The sequence below is a fragment of the Trachemys scripta genome, chromosome 4 (assembly GCF_013100865.1).
Source record: "Trachemys scripta elegans isolate TJP31775 chromosome 4, CAS_Tse_1.0, whole genome shotgun sequence".
In the NCBI taxonomy this organism is placed as follows: domain Eukaryota; kingdom Metazoa; phylum Chordata; order Testudines; family Emydidae; genus Trachemys; species Trachemys scripta.
This window is the reverse complement of record NC_048301.1, coordinates 40,251,833-40,275,959: the sequence shown is the minus strand read 5'-3', so window position 1 is coordinate 40,275,959 and position 24,127 is coordinate 40,251,833. Positions and strand designations below refer to the sequence as shown.

Here is a 24,127-nt window from a genome sequence, read left to right as displayed (position 1 = left end):
AATTGATTCCTCTTTTAAATTAAAAAAAGCCTTATCTGCAACTCATGACCCAACACAAGATCCATATCCACCATGTTGAGGAATGGCTCCCAAGGCCATCCTCCACATAAATGCTCCCAAAGGGTTTCAAGTCACCAGTTATCTCCCAAAACAAATGCATTTCAGGGAAACATTAAGAATTTAGGCTGAAGGACTACTCAGGACAGAAATTCTAAATATACATTACGTCTGAAGTAAGGGAATCCTAATTCAGTATCTCTTTAGCTAATAGATATTCAGGATAATCCCCCTGTATTGTGCACTAGCATTCACTGAGTAACCAACCTCAATGCTGTAACCCCAATCCTTCCAACCTCAGCTCCTACCTACAGACTGGGTATCCCCTTTATTTAGTCATGCATGACACAGCATTCCACATTCTGCAGGACAGCAACCATATTTCATGTGCATTGTCAGGTGGTGCATTTTGTGATTGGGGATAGTAACTTAATAAAGTACATTTAAACGGGGGAGTGGGGGGGAATGAAAAGAGAGAGAAGAGGACACAAACATTTTATTCATCCTTCCTGGCAGGAAGCATACTGAATTTATGTAATGTTACTCCCCAGAAAAGCATCTTAAACTCCACTGTTGCACAAAACAAAGGAGCTTGTAGCAGCCCCCGTTTTAACAGAGATGAGACACAGGGAGACTATAGAACCTAGCATGCAATGAAGCACGTTGATGAGAACATCCAGCGAAGAATACAGAGTGTGATTCATGACCAATAAATCTATACTGAAGGTTAGAGCAGCTATGGGCCACACTTGCCCATGCACTTTAGCTACCCTACTCTAATCCTCACTTGAAGAAAATAAATCACACTGAACACTAACTCAAAAGCAATATTTGACCCCCTAAATCTAGAGCCTTTTCTTGGAAAAAAATTATTTCCTCAGTAATTTGACAGTTATTCCTATGCTTTCTCCCTGTATTGCTTTTTGTTTACTACAGACACAAATACAGGGCCAGATCCTCAGTGGCATAAATCAGTGCAGCTTCACTGAAGTCAATGAAGCTATGCCAGTTTATACTAGCTGAGGGTATATCTTATAATCTTATTTGGGCAGCAAAAAAGTGTTCAATGATCCCAACATTTATTTCCACATTTCAGAGGTCATGTTTTGGGACAGAAAAGGAAAGTGAGGATATTCAAGCTCTATCTTCAATCTCAGAGGAACTGGATATTTCTGTTAACATGGTTGACAACGAAACAATTACCAGTGTGGACATTAAAATGGTCATCAGTGAGCCTCAGAGTTAACATTTCATTGAGATTATGAGGTAATTAATTAGCACCTCGGTGCTATTGTTTCAAACTGTCTGCAGATTACTCCAACCAGCTGTGCAAAGGCTCATATTTGGCAGGTTCTTTTTGCACCCATTTGGACTAGAAATAGAAACATTTTAAATTGGTACTGCTGGCTGACATGCCACTGCGCACCAGCTCAATCCCACCCGCCTGTCCAGCAACTACCTTCTGTTCCTCTCTCTCTGATGCATGGTTACACTTCTCAATCTTCCACTGTCGCAGAAAGTCTCGCAGATATCCAAAAAGGGTGAGGACACCGTAACCCACGTACGTCAGCACAGCAACCAGCATTGGTGTTTCCTCAAAAGCTTCATTAAAGGGTCTTTTATATAATCCTCCATTGTGGGCAATGTGATGAATCTAGAATAGAAGTATAAACTGGAATTAGAAGTTACTAGAATGGGGGGAGAAAAATCTGTTTTCAGAGAGTGCTGCTAAGTTACAGATGTCCAGTGGTACTGGGGCAAGATTTTTACTCAGTTCAAAGAACCAAGCATTTTCAGCCTGGCTCAAGCATTACTGACAACAAACCACTCTTGATAAAGGGCACTATCCCCAACTATTAGCCTCAGCTTCATCTTCTCTCTTGCTTCCAGCTTGTCCAAAGTTATTGCTGCCAAGTTTTGTGCAACTCAGTGTGACATTTTATACAATTTATGTAAATTAGCAAATAAATATTTGCATATAACCATCAATGTCATCTCAGATGTGTTGATTTAGTCCCAGTTGAAAGAGTGACTGCCAGATTGAAAACCCTGGTGAATGACATCTATCTATAATATTGGGCAGCACCAGGGCAAGCTTCCCACACACACTGCCCTGCCAGCATAGTTCAGCCTTGATGAAGGTGAAGGAGAACGACGACTTCTGCTGGTGAAAGAGATAATGTTAGTTCAGTCCTTACGACTCAAACAGTTCTTTGACAAATCTGTCCACTAGTACAAATAATGGTGGTGAACTTGTGATGTCGGAGCTGGAACCAAGACCCAAACTCATCCCAATGTAGGAATCAGCCAATATCCATTTTAGGTGGGAACAGCTTTCTGTCCCTGCTGAAGGGGACTGGGTTCAAACTGGTGACCTATAGGTAAAACGCTCTGTAGCTCACTTGCAATACTTTAAGACACCTGTCCATCAATAAGTGCTACTTAGGAGGTCTTTCGCACATAAAAACCTGTGTTAGACTTGCAGTTGCAAAAGCAAGCATTGGGAACAAATTAAGATAGAATGGGTGACATCACACATTAGGAAATGTCAGCACTGATGTTACCCATGCTATCTTAATTTGGCCCCTTTCTGGGTATACAGTCTTTAATTACAAACTACTTTTCCCCACATGGCCACGAGCAAAGTTTAAACCCTGGACTTTAGATGGAAAACTAATTTTTTTCCTCCATATTAGCATGTTTGAACGTTGTAAGACTAGAAAGAGACTGATTAAAAATATCCCATACACATTTTAACAAGCATATGATGAATGCATGTAAATAAATACAATTTAGAATTGCCCTTAGAAAGGAAGTTTGTAGTCTAAGTTTAGATACAAAGCATTCATGGAAAACAAATGGGCCTCTGCATCTGTACAACCAACCTCCAAATAAAAATGTGTGCGTCTTCAGCTCTAAGCCAACTGCACACGAGCAGCATATTCCTTTTGAGAGTCTAAGAGAGAAAGGCTGGCATGTGGTCGAGAGGCCTAATTTGCCATACTGAAATCAATGAGAATGTTGCCACTGACTTTAGAGTGCGTAGGACTGGGACCTGATCTGTTGAAACCATAGGCACTATACACAATGCAATGAAAACCACATTTTTGTAATCAGGATATACTCATCTGGTCCCATTATACATGGCTGTGCGGTGTCCATTCAGGAAAACTGTGTGTCACCCAAGTTTGTGTCCACTCCCTCCACTTCATCTAGTCATGTCTGTGTCAGTGCATTCAGGGGAAAGTGTGACCTACTAACACTGCCCAGAGGAGCACCACTATTCTGGGAAGTCCTACTGCTCAGAGACCTGGGAGGAGGGGTGACCAGCCAACTTGATTACAAAACCATGGTTGGAGTCCCATCAATACAGCAAAAATAACAGCATTACAAGCTGTTTACAGGAAGGCAACTACATGCTGGCCTACACTGTGAGCAAGTGTGGAACATTAGCAACTATGATAATAACCTCATGGTGTACAGACAAGCCACATTTAGAGCCAATACTTTCACTAGCTAGTTACAAACAACTGGAAGTTAGGTCCTGCTTACACCACAAATACAGGGAGCCTAATTACAACTTTGTTGTTCCCTAACCTGGTTCCAAACACAACTCCAGTTTGTAGGACAGCTGGGAGCAGTCTGGTCCTTTACAAAACATGATTAAAGCCCTAGTCCATACCACAAACTCACCAGACTCCCTGACGTGGTTGCATTTGTAATGTAGGTTGGGTCTTGCATACATGTAGCCTGAAGTTCTCACAATATTGCGGAACACAATATTAGTGTTTTAAAGAACAGTTTCTCTTTCAAATAATGTCAGGTTTTACTTGTGAATTTATAATGCTTAAAAAAAAAAATCAGTCAGCTATTAGCAGGACTAAGACCTCAGAGATCTACATAGGCAGAAAGTTAATTCCTCCTAACTTGAGATGCTCAAATCCTTCCTGCCCTCAATTATACCCCAGACCCTGCCCCATCTGCAATTATTTTCAGTTACTCCATAAGACTGTAGGGATCTTGTATGGTCTGTATGAGAGATTCTTATCCAAAAAGAAATGGTCTCTGCTCTTATCAACATCCCCACTCCAGCCCCCATTCATTCAAGACACCAACCTAACAGGCCCCTTAGCAGCCTCCAGCTAACCTCTGGGCTTCAATGCAGCTCCTTGCAATTCTTGGTATTTAGTGACTTCATGGAAAACTCCCCTTCACTGCAGTGTTCATTAAGTTAACAAAAATGCAATCCATGAAACCAACATTAACAATAACTTTACTGTTGGTTACATTCCTCCCCACTTTCCTCCCTCTGAGTTTGTACGCAGTCTCTGGGAAGGGTCAACTGTCTTTACAGGACCACATTTTGGCACTAAATTACCACATGTAGTTAAAATGAACACATTTTTCCAGACATTTGTTTAGTGACAATGTGCTCAATGCTGTACAGTAACAAACAAAGGCTGTCTTGCCCTGAAGAGCTTTCAGTCTAGAAGAGAGACAGAAGAGGGGCTGCACAGGGAAATCTAGAAGTTGGGATAACTTAGGGCATGGCTACACTTGCTGATGTAGAGCACTTTGAGTTAAACCAGCCTTCACAGAGAGCAGTAGGGAAAGCGCTGCAATCTGTCCACACTGATAGCTTCAAGCACACTGGTGTGGCCACATTTGCAGCGGCATTGGGAGTGATGCATTATGGGCAGCTATCCCAGCATGCAAGTGAGGGGTGGGGTAGAGTGTGACGGGAGTGTGTTATGTGTATGTGGGGGGAGAGAGAGTGGGTTTTTGGGGGGCTGAGAACATGTCAGCATGCGGTCTTGTAAGTTCAGACAGCAGCAGACTTCCCCCCCGCCCCGCGCGCCTCTCTCTCTCTCTCAGCATTCCACAGTAACGGCTTGCATGCCGGCTGTCAGAAACAGAGCTTTAAAAGGGCATCTCCGCATTCCTACAGGAGTTCAAAACAATGACAAGAGTGGCCACTTAAGGGGATTATGGGACATTTCTGGAGGCCGATCAGAGCGCAGTAACGCAACACGTCGTTCACACTGATGCCCAGGCCTTGTAGCCAAGGCACAGCAAACGTTATTCCTCTCGCCGAGGTGGAGTACCAGCAGCGCTGTAGCCACGGAGTCAGAGCACTCTACATGCCTTGCCAGTGTGAACGGGTAGTGAGCTAGTGTGCCCGAGGCTCCTTTATTGTGCTATAACTCAAGTGTAGCCAAGTTCTTAGAATAGGGGTTCTGAAACTGGGGGCTGGGACCCCACAAGGGGTCGCGAGCTGTCAGCCTCCAGCCCAAACCCCACTTTGCCTCCAGCATTTATAATGATGTTAAATATATTAAAAATTGGTTTTAATTTATAAGGGGGGGGTCACACTCAGAGGCTTGCTATGTGAAAGGGGTCACCAGTACAAAAGTTTGAGAATCACTGACTTAACTGTTTTTTTTTTTTTTAATTATAACATCACTTCTTGAGGGCATTGTGAAAGAAATAGGATATATAAGGATTTGAATAAGATGCTAATACTCAGCTTGGATAGGAAGGTCTTTCCTTGCACTTGACAACATGGAAGATGGGCAGGAGCTTAATCTGAGAAAGAAATGGTAGGATTTGGGTACAGCCAACATGCAAAGGAAGGGCAGGGAGAAGTCAAACAATCCCAGACTGACTGGGATGTCAGTGGTGTCAACAGCTATGGAGAAGTGAAGAGAAGAGGCTTTAGTTTAGGAAGCAACAAGCTGTGATTGAACCATGTAAAACTCGAGGTGTCAGTGAGACATATAGGAGGAAACATCCGAAACAGGTGGAAACTGGACCAAAGGGAACAGGACAGAAATAGAGAAGAACATTTGAGAGGTGTCAGCAGAGAAATGACTGTTGAATTTGTACGAGGATAAGCCCTGCCAAGGATGAAGTATAGAAGGAGATGAGGAAGGAACCAAGAACTGAATCATGTGGGACTACCAAAGAAAGCGAGAGGCGCTGAAGAAGCAGTTTGAAGTAGGTGACAACGCCACTAAATGCAAGGAGGTTGGACAGGATGTTGAGGAGGGAGTGATCCGCAGTATCAGAAGCAGAGAGACTGTAGATCATGAGAGTGGAATACAGACCGGGCCAGGATGACTTTCAGGACCTTAGCAACAGCAGATTCAGTAGACTAGAGAACCTAGAAGCCAGACTGGATTGGATCCAGGATGGAACTGAGGAGAATCACCCGAACCACCAGTTTTAAGCTCTTTGAGCAAGAGGTGTGGAAGAAGAGGGGAACAGACGATGGCTGGTGACAAAACAAGCAAGTTTTTGGAAAGGTTTAAATGGTGTGCGGAAAACTACTGCATGCTTGTATTTGGCGAGGAAGAGGCCAAATGACAAGAGATGGACAATGGAGGTCAGTAGCCAGGAGTATTTGGAGCCAAGATGTCACACAAAGGTGTTGAAAGAGGAGTGTATCAGGAGATTTAAATAAAGGTTTTTGAGGACACAAAAGATGTAGAACAATTCAGCATTGAACCTAATCTTGTAGCAGGGCTGGGCTTTCCCCTCCACTGCCCTCAAAGCAAGGCACAATAAAGGGCTGCAGTTATACTAGCTACTGCTGCCCAAGACACACCACATAATCACTTTTAGCATTAAAGAGATGGTTTCACCCTTTCTGCTGGCAGGAATAGGAATAGGCTGAAAACGGCAGATTCAATTTAAATGCCCCCACCCACAGGATCATTTCTGCTGAAACAGTCTCTTTCCTTCATTCTTATTAAAATGTATTAGCTTCTCACTACCACACATACTGCAAAGATCTCACTAAGAGCCTGGCAATTTTCTTTTTAGCTGCATTATATGAAGGGTTTTCTGCATTCAAAATATTTGTATAGACAGAAGAGTTCCTGGCATGCAGAACTCAGAGGAGTGCATTGGGGAGGGGGCACTCCAGGTCTACAAGACAATCACTTGCTAAAAAGCCAGTCAAGTGAGCCAGTCCCAAGAGGAATTGCAATATTAAATGGCAATTCTCACTGAACAGCACCCCAAAGCCAATACCTCCTGCAGTATTTTGTGTTTACTTCATCAGTCAACTCCATCCCTAGCTTCTGGACCTATCTATTCAGCGAGACTTCAAATACGAAAGCATTTAATGCAAAAAAAACCCCAGTACGTTTGCCACCAAAATGTTTTCTCATTTGCACAAACCCGAACTGAACCATGTCCAGGCCTGCCTACACAGAGTTGTACTGATATAACTGAAGGTGTTATTTTTATACCAATTCAGTTATATCTGTACCACTTTGTGGACACATCTGTTTAAATCTAGCATGTAGTCTTAGCTGGTTTCTGTAAACTTTAATGTGCATACTAAACACTTTTTCAGCAATCATAGAATATCAAGGTTGGAAGGGACCTCAGGAGGTCATCTGCTCAAAGCAGGACCTATCCCCAGAAAGATTTTTGCCCCAGATTCCTAAGTGGCCCCTTAAAGGATTGAACTCACAACCCTGGGTTTAGCAGGCATATGCTCAAACCACTGAGCTATCCCTCTGCTACAATAAAACTGTACTGTAGGCTGCTCTAATAAATTTGTTAGTCTCTAAGGTGCCACAAGTACTCCTGTTCTTTTTGTGGATACAGACTAACACGGCTGCTACTCTGAAACCAATTTAAGTATGCCTTTTTAAAAAAAAACACAACATTTTAATTAGATTGCCAGAAAACTTTGCCAAGACACTTGTCTTCAAATAAGCAATTCCCCCCTCAAAGAGAGCTGGTCTTTTTTGCAAGGAAGTCACACACTAAGCAATAATGATCTCAATGAGACCTTTTGAAAGACAGCTTATCAATTAAAATAGTATGTTCAAAGGACAGTGTAGCCTACAATATGTCAAACCAACCTTCTCCGACTTGTCTTAGTTGGAGTACGTTTTTTGCTTCAATATCAAGATGTCACAATCTGACAAGAGCTAGAAAGGAATTGTTCTAATAATCCATGTGCCATGTACACATCAGACTATAATGCACGTGCTACAAACTTCAGACACCCTGACAAAGATACTCTGAAAGGGCCAGACCCTAAAGTCCTTATCTGGGCAAAAGTCCATTGAAGTCAATGGGATTTCTAGCTATGTAAGGAATGAGCTAATCCCAACGCCCTCTTTATGCAATGAGGGTTGTTGTTTTTTTTTTTAATTTCCAGCTGTATTTGCATTTTGTACCTCTATAGAAAATTTTAGAGGAAAAAAAAAAAAAAAAAAACTAATTGTGTCTTCAAAGCCTTCTTTATAGACCAATGGGCTGTGAAAAGGCTGTTTTTAATAATCGATTTGTTCTTAATTGCTACCTCTTAGGTTTTTATCCCAAAAAAGTCTAAGTCTGCTTTACATAGCTGCTGTGGTTAACTTGGTACCCTGAAAAAGATTTCCACTGCCAGCTTTACTGTTAAATTTTCATGAAGATGTGGCTCCCAAAGAAGCATTTCTCAGCAAACTCCTTTTAGGAGATGTCTCTGCAGAAACAAAATCAGCATATTCATTGCTGTCTGAAACAGCAATTAAATGAAAGCTTTCCTGAAAAAACAAACACCCGCCCCACAGAACACACCACATAGCAGCAAGACCTGCAGGCAAATTTTTAAAATGCTGATACCCTGACTTTCAGAAATACTGCCCTGCCCCATTTCAACAGTTACATATATTAGAGCTGTCAAGCAATTCAAAAAATTAAATGTGATTAATTGAGCAATTACAAAAATCACGATTAATTGCACTGTTAATAATAAAATACCATTTTTTTTTAATATTTTTGGATGTTTTCTACATTTTCAAATATATTGATTTCAATTACAACACAGAATACAAAGTGTACAGTGCTCATTTTATATTTATTTGATTACAAGTATTTGCACTGTAAAAAAACAAATACACCGCTACCACGATATAACGCAACCCGATATAACACAAATTCGGATACAACGTGGTAAAGCAGCGCTCCGGGGCGGGGGGGAGGGGGGGAGCGGAGGGCGAGGCTGCACACTCCAGTGGATCAAAGCAAGTTCAATATAACGCGGTTTCACCTATAACGCGGTAAGATTTTTTGGCTCCCGAGCACAGCATTATATCGAGGTAGAGGTGTAGTATTTTTCAATTCACCTAATACAAGTACTGTAGTGCAATCTCTATCATGAAAGTTGAACTTACAAATGTAGAATTATGTATTAAATAACTGCATTCAAAAATTAAATAACGTAAAATTTTAGGGCCCGCAAGCCCACTCAGTCCTATTTCTTGTTCAGGCAATCACTCAAACAAGTTTATTTACATTTGCAGAAGATAAGGCTGCCTGCTTCTTGTTTACAATGTCACCTGAAAATGAGAACAGGCATTCTCATAGCACAGTTGTAGCTAGCATTGAAAGATATTTACGCACCAGATGTGCTAAAGATTCATATGTCCCTTCATGCTTCAACCATCCTTCCAGGACACGTGTCCATGCTGATGACAGGTTCTGCTCTATAACAATCCAAAGCAGTGCAGACTGACGCATGCTAATTTTCATTATTTGAGGCAGATGCCACCAGCAGAGGGCTGATTTTCTCTTTTGGTGGTTCGGGTTCAGTAGTTTCCGCATCCGATATCTGATATCAAGTTTTTTTAAGACTTCTGAAAGCATGCCTCACACCTTGTCCCTTTCAGATTTTGGAAGGCACTTCAGATTCTTAAAGCTTGGGTCGAGTACTGTAGCTATCTTTAGAAATCTCACATTCGTACCTTCTTTGTGTTTTGTCAAATCTGCAGTGAAAGTGTTCTTAAAATGAAGAACATGTGCTGGGTCATCATCCGAGACTGCTATAACATGAAATATATGGTAGAATGCAAGTAAAACAGAGCTGGGGGCATACAATTCTCCCACAAGGAGTTCAGTCAAATTTAATTAACACTTTTTTTTTTTTTTTTTTTTTTTTAAACGAGCATCATCAGCATGGAAACATGTCCTCTGGAATGGTGGTCAAAGTATGAAGGAGAATATGAATGTTCAGCGTACCTGGCATGTAAATACTTTGCAATACCGGCTACAAAAGTGCCATGCCAATGCCTGTTCTCACTTTCTGGTGACATTGTAAATAAGAGAGCAATATTATCTCCCATAAATGTAAACAAACTTGTCTGTGTTAGCGATTGGCTGAACAAGAAGTAGGACTAAGTGGACTTCTAGGCTCTGAAGTTTTACATTGTTTTGTTTGAAAGTGCAGTTATGCAACAACAACAACAAAATCTACATTTGTAAACTGCACTTTCACGACAGATTGCACTACAGTACTTGTATGAGGTGAATTGAAAAATACTATTTCTTTTGTTTATCATTTTACAGTGCATATATTAGTAATAAAAAACAATAGACTTTGATTTCAATTACAACATATATGAAAATGTAGAAAAACATCCAAAATATTTAATACATTTCAATTAGTAGTCTATTGTTTAACAGTGTGATTAAAACTGCGATTAATCGCAATTAATTTTTTTTAGTTAATCACATGAGTTAACTGCGATTAATCGACAGCCTATATTAATAGATATATATAAGAAAAGATTTAACAGGTCAAACTCCTTAGAGACAAAAGCAAGCTCCATGGTTCATGTACAGCTTTCCTCACAACTATGTATTCTCTTGCTAAGGGAATAAATGATGAGTTCTGCTTTGCTAGGGATATAGGTAATAAAAACTGTCTGGAGATTGCTGCCGTGGAATCTCTGAAGTCCCTCCTGTCAACCTCAGCAGGACGCTATAGACAGATCGCCAACATTTGAGAAGTGACTAAAGATCTTAGGTGCCCGACTTGGGACACTTCTGAAAAGTCAGGCAGCTCAGGTTGGTTACCTAAATCATTAGTCATCTCTGAAAATCTTGGTCCATGTGTACTATTAAAATATAATTACTCTTTAAAGCTAAAAAAAAAACTTTTGGCAACACTTGATTCAACTGTTTTTAGCATTAGTATTGGCATTGTTATATTGGCAGTATTAGCATTGTTTTAGTGCAAACAAAAGAATACAACAATAGTGTCAAACATGCTTAGTGGTGGAACAGGCTGTAACAAAGTGGGAATTTTCTTAATGTTTTGCATGAATACTGTGCGTGCCTCAGTTTCCCCAGTATTGCACAAGTATCTAGGTGGTGGGACATGGGTGTGTGATCATTGCTGAGACCCCTAGTGGACAGGTGTGAGTGCCTCTAGCTGCCTGCGGCCAGACACTCTGTATCATGGCAACTGATGGCTGGGGCCCTTTGCAAAAGCCAGCAGGCTGCAACTGAGTTGAAGAAAAAGAGGGAGACGCAGGCCAGGTGTCCTTTTTGCCCAGGAAAGAGACCAAGGACAGAGGAGGGAAACTGGATGTGACAAAGGGTGGGCCCCTGGAAACTAGTCAGTCTCCTGGTTTGGGACTTGGGAGGGGGAGAGCCTAGGGCTCTGGATTCTCCCCAAGATGGACTTTGCTGAATGTTCCTGCTTCCTGTGCTAATAAGAACTGTTCTATGCTATGTTCCAGACAACTAATAAATCCTTCTGCTTTATAAGGTTGGCTGAGAGTCACTGATGACTGCAAAGAAGGGGGTGCTATCCCCTCTCTTGCCAGAAATGCTATCTTTAATTACCTGAAGTTATCTGAACCTTTTTTATATCGTACTCTTTCCTATAACCACTGCTTAGTACTATTCAAAGGGACGAGCATGCCCTAAGAATTAGTAACACCACTTCTTGCAGAATCTTGTACTTTCCTTGGAGGCCCCAAATCCATATTCTGACCAGGCCCAGCTTTGCTTAGCTAATAAAATCACTCCTTAATAGATTATCAAAAACATGGCAACAGGGGCAGGTCTAAAGTGAAAGGCTGTATGCACGCACTTTGAGCTGCAGCATTACTGAAAATATTTGTTCATAAGAATAATCTCACTTCAGTGAAGAAACTATCAGATTCCAACAAATTACCATGAAAGACTGAGTAAAGGCATCTTGGCCTATTAAGATGTACTATCATTGCCACCCCATTTTTCTCTCATTTTGAACAGTAGGAAGACTGTTTGAATAGGTTCCCAGAGCAGCACTAGCCTCTTTCTTTACCATTTAGAGAAAAGCAGAGTGACAATGAACAAGTTGCAAAGGCAAAATATGCTCCAGTTTAGGCCGTTTTGCCATTGGAAAGGCAGTTTCCCATGCTGACTCTAGACCTGGGAACATCCCCGTTGATCCCCTATGTCGTACAACTACCCTCCTTCTCGCCTAACACTTCCTCCAAAACCCACTTTTAACAATCCCTCCAACAGCAACCCATGCTCACACCAGATATCAGAAAAAAGAGTAGCAGTGTGATGAACATTTCACAGCGACTCCTCCACTTTCCCTTGGTGGTGATCATCTGTCCACCTGTTGTGCCATATGCATTCTTCAGAATAAACTCCTTTAGTTCTGAAAAATGCAGGCCTTTATTTTCTCTAACACTATGATGCTATACTCAGGTACTAAATAGAGTAATCTGCAATAAGCATGAATGAGATCAGATCCTCCATACACACTCTCTTTGCTCTATTACAAATCAGAAATATTCAATTTTTTAATTCATTCATTTTTCTTCCACCCATCAGAATTCCTTAACTGCAATACGGTCCTTCAACTCATTTTCAGAAACACACCTCTCCTGAGATCTACACACACAGAGACACAACTAGGGATCTATGAGGAGATTTAACTGTTACCAGGGACACACAAACCTAAACACAGAACTTGGCAGAGATGCAAAGGATGAGAGGAACTGTTATTCAGATAGTGTTAGATATGAATAAAAAGGCTTTTCTACCTTCCAAGACCCTATTTAAAAAGATTGTTACTTCTCTAGCAACTCCTTATGCCCTCATTAATCCTCAAGGCAGTATGAGGTCGGCTCCCTGCCCAGCCATTGTGAGCAGTGATGGCATCCATTGTTGCGAGGGGATACAAAATGGGGAGTTCAGTCCTTGAGGGGAAGAACTGATTTTTAAGTAGTTTGTTCTAAGATGAACACTTCCACCTCCCACCTTTAACTCACCCTGGAGTAACATCAAAAAGAGTCTGTGTGGCATTTCTTTAAACTGTCTGTCCCTCCCACTTGGCAGGAAATTGAGAGAATAATTTGAGCTCATCTGTCTGGCCTCAAGGGTCGCCCCCTCACTATACTCTAAGGAAAACCTTCACCATAAGAATTAACCAATCGCACATATAGATATAATTCCCTGGGCTCCCCCCCCCTCCTGCAAGTAGGGACCTGCATCTTTATTCAATGATGCCATAAAGAGTGCTGAAGGGAGTCCCTGTCTACAACAGCATACAGGCTTGAGACAAGCTCTTTCACAAGATTCTACAGGAACCATGCCTGCTTTTCAAGCATTCGTCAAGTTTTCAGTGATTGCAAAACTTCTGCCAGCCCTTCAGCACTCTGTGGGTTTCTCTGGGCTTTGCCAGTGTGAATATGCTGAGATTAGCTAGTCCCTCTCCTGCACTCCTTGATTTCTCTAGACATGCTGCTATTGATTACACTCTTGCAAAAGGGAAGCAGGGTAAGTTTACATTTTTCAACCTTCATCTGCTTTTTGCTCTTACCATGTTAAGTAGCCCAGAAGGAAGTGAATTAAAAGTGTGATGAAGTGCATCATCAGTACAGTAGAACCCCATTTATCTGAGTCTCCATTATCCATCTTAACTGAACCAAGTGCTGCCCCCGGGGGCTGACAGCCTGAGCCCCGCCCATTCTCCTGACTACCCAAATTTTTTGATTATCCCCCATCCTAATCAGATCAGATAAACAGGGTTCCACTGTGCTTAGAACTCCCAAGGGGCTTTTCATCCGTAGATTTCAAAGTGCTATTCGGGAATGAGTAAGCATTACCACTCCCACTTTATAGACAGTGAATCCAAAGCTCAGGGAGGTGAAGGCCAACACTTGCAAATATGAGTACCCAAACCTAAACACCTTAATCCACATTCAGAGACTTTAAAGTTACTTGATTTACTAAATTGTGGACTCGTCACTTTCCATTGGCTGTTGTGAAAATGTAAGTGCCATGTTCCTGTGAGTTGTTGATTTCCAGAGCTACTAAGCACCCACAGCTGCAACTGAAGTCAATGCAAGCTGTAGGTTCTCAGCACCTCAGAAAATCAGCCCCTTTATTGAGGTGCCTAAATGAGGATGTTCTGTTTCAAGCATTCAAGTTTTAAGTTAGTTACTTGCCCAAAATCAAGAGAGAAGATGGGAACAGAAGGCAAGTTTCCCAATTCCAAAGCCCGTGTGACTCACTGTATTAAGACAACTGTCTAGAAACTTTGCCTTGTCCCCTTAACATTCTTTGCCAATACTAGGTTTGGCTTTTGATTCCTGTCACATTGCACTCCCAGTCAGTATCCACCAGTGACGCTAATGATCCAAACCAGAGGACCAAATTCTCTGATGAATCCCGGTCACTGCCACTTGAGGCACGTTGTGCATATGCTAAGAGAAGCCCTGCAAAATCAGTCTCCTTTCCCTTCTACAAGTAGCCATGCCCAACACAGCCAAACACCCTGGGGACTCACAAAACAAGCCCAGGATTTACAACACACAATTTGATTGCAGGAAGATAATGTCTTGAGAATTCAATAAGTTATTAAATAAGGTCAATTAAGGGCAGTATTTATCTTAGATTTCATGCTGCACCTATCATTATGCTATGCACACTGCACAGAGTTACACAGCATAAAATCCCAGAGCAAAAAGCTTCTTCCCTCTTTGCCTTGAAAGAACAGAAAGAGTGTGATTGCGTAAGACCTTTCCTTTCCTTAACAGCAATGATGCGCTCACTGAGGGAAGCTTTATTGAATAGGGAGTTGTGGAGAGCAGCACACCATCATGCTTGGTCTCAATCTGATCTTCATGGAAAGAAGTTTTACTGTTAGGGTGCCACTCTGAAAACTGTCTAGAATGCCATTTTTAGTTTCTGATAGACATAACCTGGGCCTATCAAGTTGCATCATTACTGTGGAGGATAGCCATCTTGAAAGATTGAAGGTAAAGAGGTCTCTGACCTAGCTAGTTCCCAGTCCATTAAGTGCCTTGTATTTTAGGACAAAGATTTTGAATTCTGTTTTAATGCAAATGGACTTTTCAAAGAACAGCTATAACACACTTGCACTGTGAATTGTTAATGAAGCAAGATGCCAAATGCTGCATCAGCCTCAAAGTCCTTTTAGGAGGAGTTGTGTACAACTCCAGCCATAGCAAATTACAACAGGATAACCAGAAGGGGATGAAAGGATGAATCATACAAAACGCTACAATTTCCTGACCACAAAACGAAAGCTTTTTCTTGAAAATAAAAATAAAATTCACTGCTGTTTCACTTCTCTTTTTAAAAAAAATTTTAGTAGCAAAAGCACAACATAGTATTGTTGAGAGGAGTTCCTGTCTGCATCCTGTAAAACTTGCCCATACCGGTATTGCCCTGGCCTCTTCTTTTGTCATTCAGTGTTGCACGCATTCTAAAACAATATGCACTTCCTCACCTTTTGGGAGCGAAGCCAGACTTTGAGGCACCTGCTCCCCTACTTGGTGTAAACTTTGCTTGTGCCAATCAGAAACGAACACAAACAGGTTTTGGGACCCGTCCCCAAGACACTTCTATGATGTCATAGTTGGTACTTTATGGGCCTGCGTGCAGGCAGGGAGAGGAGAAAGAAAAACGAATCCTGTGTATCCTGTGTACACCCGTAACCGAGCCTGATCACCTCGAAGCCTCTCTCTCAGCTCACGTGTTTCAAACAGTTTCTACGTTTGCCGGTCGTTATGCGTTGGTTTGTATTTGTAAGTATCAGTTATTACTAAATGCTGCATCTTTGTTTATAAATATTGTTAGTAGATATTTTAGTGATTGTGTGTTTTAAGTTTATTAACTCTATTAGCTAATCAAACGCTGCTCCCTTACCCTTTGTAATTATCCCCAATAAAACTTTACATTGATTAATTTGTGTGTGTGTGTGTGTGTGTGTGTCTGCAGTTTGCATCGTGACCCATACTCTCTTTGCATCCCTTACCAATATAGTCTATTGCCACGTGCAGCCTGGTAAATAACAGGCCTGCATTTTCTTTCACCCCTGCGTACCCGTGGCAATCCACAAGTATGAGGTTTAAATTTCAAGCTGCATCACCAACTCAATTAAAAGCCTAGGAAAAAAGTAATGGTTCGAGATTCAGCTAAAGCCCAGTGGTTTCAGAAATTTCACAGCCTTGCAAAATACTACTAGCCCAGCCACCCACATAGGGCAGGAGAGTTTTGCTTTTGCCTTTTGGGGAGGGGGGGGCAGAAGAGAGAGAAAAAAGGTGAGTAAGATCTGTGGGGCTTTTTCCAGTCATAGTAAACAGTAAGCAAGCAGATTTTGTGCTTAGGTTGGCAAATTGTGCAAGGAAACACTAAACTGATTTAACAAAAAACAGCACCACAGAGTAACTCAAGTATTCCAACTATAATTACCCAGTCTCCTAATTATTTCATTCCAACCTGTAATAATTTCAGTGGTCATAATGAATAAACTGATTATACCAAGTAACTTAACATTTTCTCTGTTTCAGCATAATATCAAGTGATGGCATGTTAAGTCAACAGGGCTGCATGCCTTTGGCAAACACCAGAAGGAATCACAGGGCATTATTGTTCAGCTGCTGTGCTTCTTTGTGTCTTGCTATTAATAGATGTCTAGAGTCACCCTTACACAATGAAACCTATGCAATTCTGATACTGCATTAAGATTCTTTACGGATTAAAACATTTTGGAAATGAAAATCTGAAATGTTTTACTTCCTCCAGCACAGTCAATTTTGGGGTATGCCTTGGGCAGCAGCTTCGGCTATAATCTATTTAACTGAACTAAAAGTGAAATGTCTCTCCCTGCCCCATCACACTAACTTCAGGCCATGAATTCCCTTCCAAATGCACCAGCCAAAAATAAAACCTGTCCCATCACTAAAAATCCTTTGAAAAAACAGCAAAAAGTGAAGTGACTGAATGGGATTAATAAGCATCATAAACATTAGTAGTCAGTCATTTTAACTTCACATAATATCTACTATTTGTACTGAGGTACCATCTACAGGCCACAAGACATCGGAGATGGAGGCGCTACTGTACCAGGTGCTGTATTTATAAAACAATTTATAATCGAAAGGACAAAAACAGATAGGGGATGTATGGGAAAAGAAAGCTACAACATTTAGGCAAAATGCCTGCCATCACCATGATGAATTGTCATGTTAGCTCCACATTCCTTCCCTCCCCTCACACACATTTAAAAGGAAAATGTAGTTATTCACCCAAGCATACACATTTGTAGACAGTACTAAAAATTTTGGTTACACTTTATCCCCAAGCAAGCCTCTATACACAAACCATATTTCAGTTTCTACAGCTGGCACACCACAAAGAGAAACTGAACTATTTTTAGCCATTTTATCTAGTTTGTCCTATCATCCTCTTTATTACCACAAGCCTAACTCCACCAATAATACACTTTAAATCAGCAACTTCAGTAGCTAAGGTACTCCTTATTTTCTGCTTTAAATTGCTGTATATTGTTCATTGTTAAACAACTACTGTGTCATCCTCCCCAATCCCCCTACTGCCTCAGACATGGCTGTATTTTTGGCAATGAAGTAGTTGCTGTGCATATAGCTGAACAAGAGTTTTAGGATAAAAGATGCCGATTACTTCAGGATAGGAAAGTATTCATAGTTCTCATCCTGGTTGCTACCTGTCAATGTAACATCCACCAATTTCCTTTGCTAAATACATTACTGTGAAGTACATTACCTTCCTTCCTTAACAGATAGGGTTGCCAGGTGTCCTGTTTTTGACAGGAAGGCCCAGAAGAAAAGGGACCCTGGCAGCTCGGACCATTAAAAATCCAGTTGGCAGAGCAGAAGGACTAAGGCAGGCTCTGTGCTGGCCTTCGCTCTGCATGGCTCCCAGAAGCAGCAGCAGCATGTCCCCCCCTCTGGCTCCTAGACATAGGGGTAACCAGGGGGCTCCGCGCACTCTCCCTGCTTCAAGCACCAGCTCCCATTGGCTGGGAACCATGGCCAATGGAAGCTGCAGGGTTGGTGCCTGCAGACGGGGCAGCATGCCAAGCCGCCTAGCTGTGCCTCCACGTAGAAACCGGAGGGGGGACATGCCGCTGCTTCCAGGAGCTGCTTGAGGTAAGTGCAACCCAGAGCCTGTACCCCTGGCCCCCTCCCATGCCCCAGCCCCGATCCCCCTCCTGCCCTCCAAACTCCTCGATCCCAGCCCAAAGCACGTTCCTGCATCCCAAACCTCTCATCCCCAGCCCCACCCCAGAGCCCGCAAGTCCAGCTGGAGCACTCACCTCCCCCCGCACCCCAACCCCTACCCCAGCCCGAAGCCCTCTCCTACACCCCAAACCCCTCATCCCTGGCCCTACCCCAGAGCCCACACACCCCCATGCCCCAACCACTGCCCCAACCCTGATCCCCCTCCTGCCTTCCAAACCCCTCGGTGCCAGCCTGGAGCACCCTCCTACACCCAAACCCCTAGCCCCACCCCAGAACCTGCACCCCCAGCCTGAACCCTCATCCCTGCCCACATCAACCCCCTGCTGTAGCCTGGAGCCCCCTTCTGCACCCCAAACCCCTCATCCCCAGCCCCACCCCAGAGCCCACACCCCCTCATACACCCCAACCCCCTGAGCCAGTCTGGTGAAAATGAGCAAGTGAGCAGAGGCAGGGCAAAGGTGTTCCGCTTTGTGTGAGGATAAAGTTGGTAACCCTATTACCAGATGGCAAAAAGCATCAGATCTGTCACACAAAGCACCCTGGTCTATCCTCTCATTTCTTCCGTGCAGAGGACAGCAACCTCAAACTGGCTAAAAAACCAGCTCTCCTTTTATTCTCATCATATATTAGTCCAATTCTCTGGCTACTCATCCTGTCACATTAAGCATCAAAACTCCAAGCACAGTTATATACTAGCTTGAAGTTTTCACTAAAGTTAAAAGTTCCCAAAAATTGAAAAATCTCATTCCAGCCAAATACTGAGTACGTAGTTTGTTTTAAGGCTGCCACAAGGCCCTGCATAGAGAACCACTGATTTTATTGAATAACCCAGGCTAAGTGGGTAGTACTGGCTATGTAGAACTTTTAGGTCCCATCTTAGGTCCATGTAATTAGGTAGACAGCCAGCACAGGGAATATATTAAGGGATACAGAGCTTTTCCTTTCCATCTCACTGGTCTAAAGCCAGACTAGGTAAATAATGAGCAGGAGTTGGCCCAACAGCTGAATAGTTACATGTGATATTTACTAATTCTGATTTTTCTGTTTTAATTTATAAGATACATCCAATTCCACATCCATCCACCTAAACTCAGGTGTACAATAAAACCCATCTGTTTTTCCTGTAAGATCAACAAATTCCAGCTCTGACAGATCAATGCAGAAGTACATTCCAGAATCTAGGGCCCTTCACTGAGAAGATCTATCCAAACCCAATATATTGATCTGCAGACTTAGCTCCAAAGCTCAACTGTCACCGCAGCATACAGCAATAGAAGCATCATACTAATAGCCAGGACTCAAGTCATCAGACCTTAGGGATCAAAGTCAGTGCCTTGAATAGCCCCCTGAAGCAAGTACAGATGACCAAAAAAGTGGTATATGTTCCTTTCAGCTAATGTTGTCAGCTTGCCAACCTGCCTGTATGCTCCACCACTGGAAAATTTGGAGTGATTTTCAACTGTAACCCCTTGCAAAGTGTACTGCAGTAACCCAGTCTGGAGGTCACAAAAGCAGAGTAGTAAGGTCTAGAAGACCTGAGAGAAAGAGCCACAAACATCTAGCCAGAGACCGATGGAAAGATGCACTTTTAAATGCTAATGCCACCAGAGATGCCAGAAGCAGATTGGGGATTTAAAAAAAAAAAAAAAAAAAGCACCATTCTCCCAAAACAGAAACCTCTAGGACAGAAACCATCCTCAGTGCACCCCAAAAATCTTACCACACTCCAACACCACTACCATAGACACATCCAGTTAAGCTTCTTTTAACTAAATTTAACATCCTTGTCAGGAAAAAATACCAAAGAAACCCACCACTCTAGCATTTAACTTCAAAAAAGGGGAACTACACAAAAAACATAAAAAGGAACAGTCACAAGAGTGAAATGCTTGCAAGTTGAATGGAAACTTTTAAAAAACACTAAAAAAAAAAAAAAAAAAAAAAAAAAAAAGAGGCTCAAACTATAGATACACTTAAAATAAATAAAAAAAAACAGCAGGACCACCAAAATAACGCCACCATGGCTAAGCAGAGCAGAAGAGGCAGTTAGAGACAAAAAACATCTTCTAAAAACTGGAAAGGAACATAAATTGTGACAAGTTCAAGTGTATAAGTATAATTAGGCAGGCCAAAAAATAATTGAAGATCAACTAGAAAAAGACAATTTTTTAAGTACACCAAAGCAGGAAGCCTGCCAAACAATCAGTGGGGGTCACTGGACAATCAAAGTGCTAAAGGCACACTCAAGGAAGACAAGGCCATTCGGGAGAAGCTAAATGAATTCTTTGCATCGGTCTTCACTGCAGAGGAAGATTCCCACTTGTGAGCCTTAATTTTTAGCTATCATATCTGAGGAACTGTCCCACACTGAGATCTAAATAGAGGAGGTTTGGGGGAAGATTGATAAATTAACATTAATAAGTCACCAGGACCAGATGGTATTCACCCAAGAGCCCTGAAGTAACTCAAATATGAAACAGAACAACTAACTGTGATATGTAACCTATCGCCTAAATCAGCCTCTGTACCAGATGACTGGAGGGTAGATAATGTAATGCTGATTTTTAAAAAGGCTCCAGAGGCGATCCTCGCAATTACAGGCCAGTAAGCCTAACTGCAGTCCCAGGCAAGTTGGTTGAAACTATAGTAAAGCACAAAATTATAGACATATAGATGATCATGATATGTTGGGGAAAAAGTCAACAGGGCTTTTAAAAAAGAGAAATCACACCACACCAATCTTTTAGAATTCTTTGAAGGGCTCAACAAACATGGACAAGGGTGATCCAGTGTACCTGGATTTTCAGAAAGCCTTTAACAAGATCCCCCACCAAAGGCTCCTAAGCAAAACAGGCAGTCATGGGATGAGAGGACCTTCCCTCTTATGGATTGGTAACTAATTAAAAGATAGGAAACAAAGGACAGAAATAAATGGTCAGTTTTCACAGAGAGGTAGATAGCAAGGTCCCTCAAGGATTTGCACTGGGACTAGAGACGTTCAACAGATTCATAAATGAGCTAGAAATAGGAGTAAAAAGTGAGACGCCAAAGTCTGCAGATGATACAAATTACTCCAAAGCAGACTGAAGAGTTACAAAGGGATCTCACAACTGGGTGACTGGGCAAGAAAATGGCAGATGAAATTCAATGTTGATAAATGCAAAGTAACATCCATTGGAAAGCATAATCCCAACTACACATACAAAAGTATATGGTAGAAATTAGTTGTTACCAGTCAAGAAAGATCTTGGAATCATCACAGATAGTTCTGTGAAAAGATCTGCTCAATGTGCAGCAGCGGACAAAAAAAGCTAACAGTGTTAGGAATCATTAGGAAAGGGATAGATACTAAGACAAAATATAACACCACTACATAAATCTATAGTACATCCACACCTTGAATACTGAGTGCAACTCTGGTCCCACCATCTGAAAAGAGATATATTTGAATTGGAAAAATTACAGAGAAGGGAAACAAAAGTGATTAGAGACTGTTCAGCTTAGAAAAGACAACTAAGGGAGGATATGACAGATCTATAAAATCAAGAATGGTGTGGAGAAAGTGAGTAAGGAAGTGTAACATGTAAACCAGGGATCACCCAATTAAATAAATAAGCAGCAGTTTTAAAACAAAGAAAAGAAAAGGAATTACTTCTTCACACAAAGCACAATCGACTTCTGGAACTCATTGCCAGGGGATGGCATGAAGGCCAAAAGTACAACTGGGTTCAAAAAAAGAAATAGGTAAATTCCTGGAAAATAGATCCCTCAATGGGTTTTAGCCAAGACGGTCAAGGACACAACCCCATGAAGGACTCTTGCTGTACTTAAACCTCTTACTGCCTGAAGCTGGGACTGGAGGGCAGGGGATGGATCACCTGATAATTGCCCTGTTGTGTTCATTCCCTTTGAAGGACCTGCCACTGGTAAGTCAGGACACCGGGCTAGATGGACCATTGGTCTGACCCGGTGGGGCTTTCTGACGCTCTGCCAGCTCTCTCCTCCCCAGCCAGCCCTAGAAAAGCAGACACTCTGCAGCACAGCCCCCTCCTGCTGTCAGGGGTGGGCAGCCTCACGCACACGGCCAACAGGAGCGCGACAGGAGAACCAGGTGGCTCCCCAGAGCCGCAGTGAGGACCCGTGCGCCGGCCCCCCCCGCCCTGCCTGGCGGTCCCTCCACTCGTGCCAGGGCCCGGGGGGCACCCAGCGCCTCAGGCCAGTTTCCATCTGCGCCCCCACACCTGTCCCCAGCATCTCCGCAAGGCCGAGTCTCGCTCAGGCCAAAGAGCAGGGCTGCCTGCCACCCTGCGGGGTCCCCACTCTGCCAGGCGGGTCCGAAGCGGCACCGCTCGCTGCGAAGCCCGCGGGCGGCGAAGTCGGGACGGGCGCGTCCCGTTTTCCCGATTACGGCGCAGGAAGCCCCAAGCCGGGCCAGGCTCCGCGCCGCCACGCTGGTCCCTGGCCACCCCATGCAGGGACCGGTCCCAGCCCCACGCCTCCCCTCGGGCAGCCGAGCTCGGACCCCCGCGCCCGCCTCCCGGTGTGGAGCCCCGGGCCGGCGGCCCCTCCGTTCAGCGCCCGGCTTTCCCGGCCCCACACCTCGGTCTCGGTCTCGGGCAGGCCCCGCACGTATCCGTTCCGTAGCGCCCCGTATCCCGTCAGGCTGCAGCCGTTGGCGCGGGGGTGGGAGTCCGGTTCCCCGAGGCCCTGCTCCGGCCGCTCCATCCTGCCGGCTCCCTCGGGCCGCTTGGGGTCCGCCACCACCCCCGCCCGGCAGCGGAAACCCAGCCCGACCCGACTGCCAATCACACGTGTTCGCGTCATCCAGGGGCGGGGCCCGCGCTCAAATACATCTGCGATTCCGTGAGACCGGGAGCGAGGGCCAAGGGAGAGGGGGCGTGGCCAAAGGGAACACGACCCAAAGACAGGCCCGCGTATCAACGGGGGGAATCAGGGAAGAGGGGCGGGTCCACCGAGAGGCCATACCCTATCACAGGGCAAAAAAAATCCAGGCGAGGCCGTATTGGCGAACCGGGAAGTGGGCGGGCTGACCAATTTCCCGGCATAGCTCCACAGAGGCCGAAGGGAAGAGCATGAGCTACCCAATCGCAGGACAGAGAATCGGGGGTGGGCGGGATCAAAAGGTAGGCGTTGGCCAATGACAGGATAGAAGAGTTGGTCTGGGGATAGGCTCTAGCCAGTGCTGGGGGGTGGGTTCGATGAAGGAGTGCCGAGGAGAGCCCTGGAGAGGGGGGTGCCAGCGCCTCTGGTGTGTTCCTGTCTGCGGCCCCTCATGGCCGGCCCCTGTGTGACTCCACAGCTGGCTCCTATGTGGGCTTGATGGTAGGGTGACCAATCGGAACAATCCCGATTTTGGGGTCTTTTTCTTATATAGGCTCCTATTGCCCACCCCCCACCCCCTCCATTTGCTTTCTGGTCACCCTACTTGATGGAGAAATTACTGGGTAAAATTCTCTGGCCTGTATTGTGCAGGGGTCAGGGTAAGATGAGCCTAATGGTCCCTTCTAACCTTAAAATCTATGAATTCTTTAGGGGGGCTGGAGCTTATTCTGCAGGAGGTATAACTCAGCCCCCACCCAGCTGGAGGAAGGACTCAGTGTGTGAGAACCCCTGCAAACAGCAACCCAGCAGAAATTAAGTCAGTCGGATTTAAAACTGTACATACAGTTATGTGTGTGCTTAAATTCTTTGCTGAATTGGTGCCTATATCAGGCATGGATGAT

General features: G+C 43.6%; 1 protein-coding gene across 2 annotated transcripts in view; it reads right to left on the bottom strand.

Moving 5' to 3' along the window:
* The window catches only part of SPTLC2 (serine palmitoyltransferase long chain base subunit 2), a 119,338-nt gene extending 96,135 nt beyond the window's left edge, over window positions 1-23,203 (bottom strand). The window contains exons 1-2 of one of the 2 annotated variants that reach the window (XM_034768416.1): window positions 22,991-23,203; window positions 1,517-1,713 (exon numbers count right to left, since the gene is read on the bottom strand). In XM_034768416.1, the coding sequence (XP_034624307.1) occupies window positions 1,517-1,713; window positions 22,991-23,108 (315 nt within the window). In that variant the 5' untranslated portion in view covers window positions 23,109-23,203. Of the gene's footprint in view, window positions 1-1,516; window positions 1,714-22,982 lie in introns of both variants that reach the window. The other variant, XM_034768415.1, reaches the window with a different exon arrangement.
* Window positions 23,204-24,127: the final 924 nt, after the last annotated feature.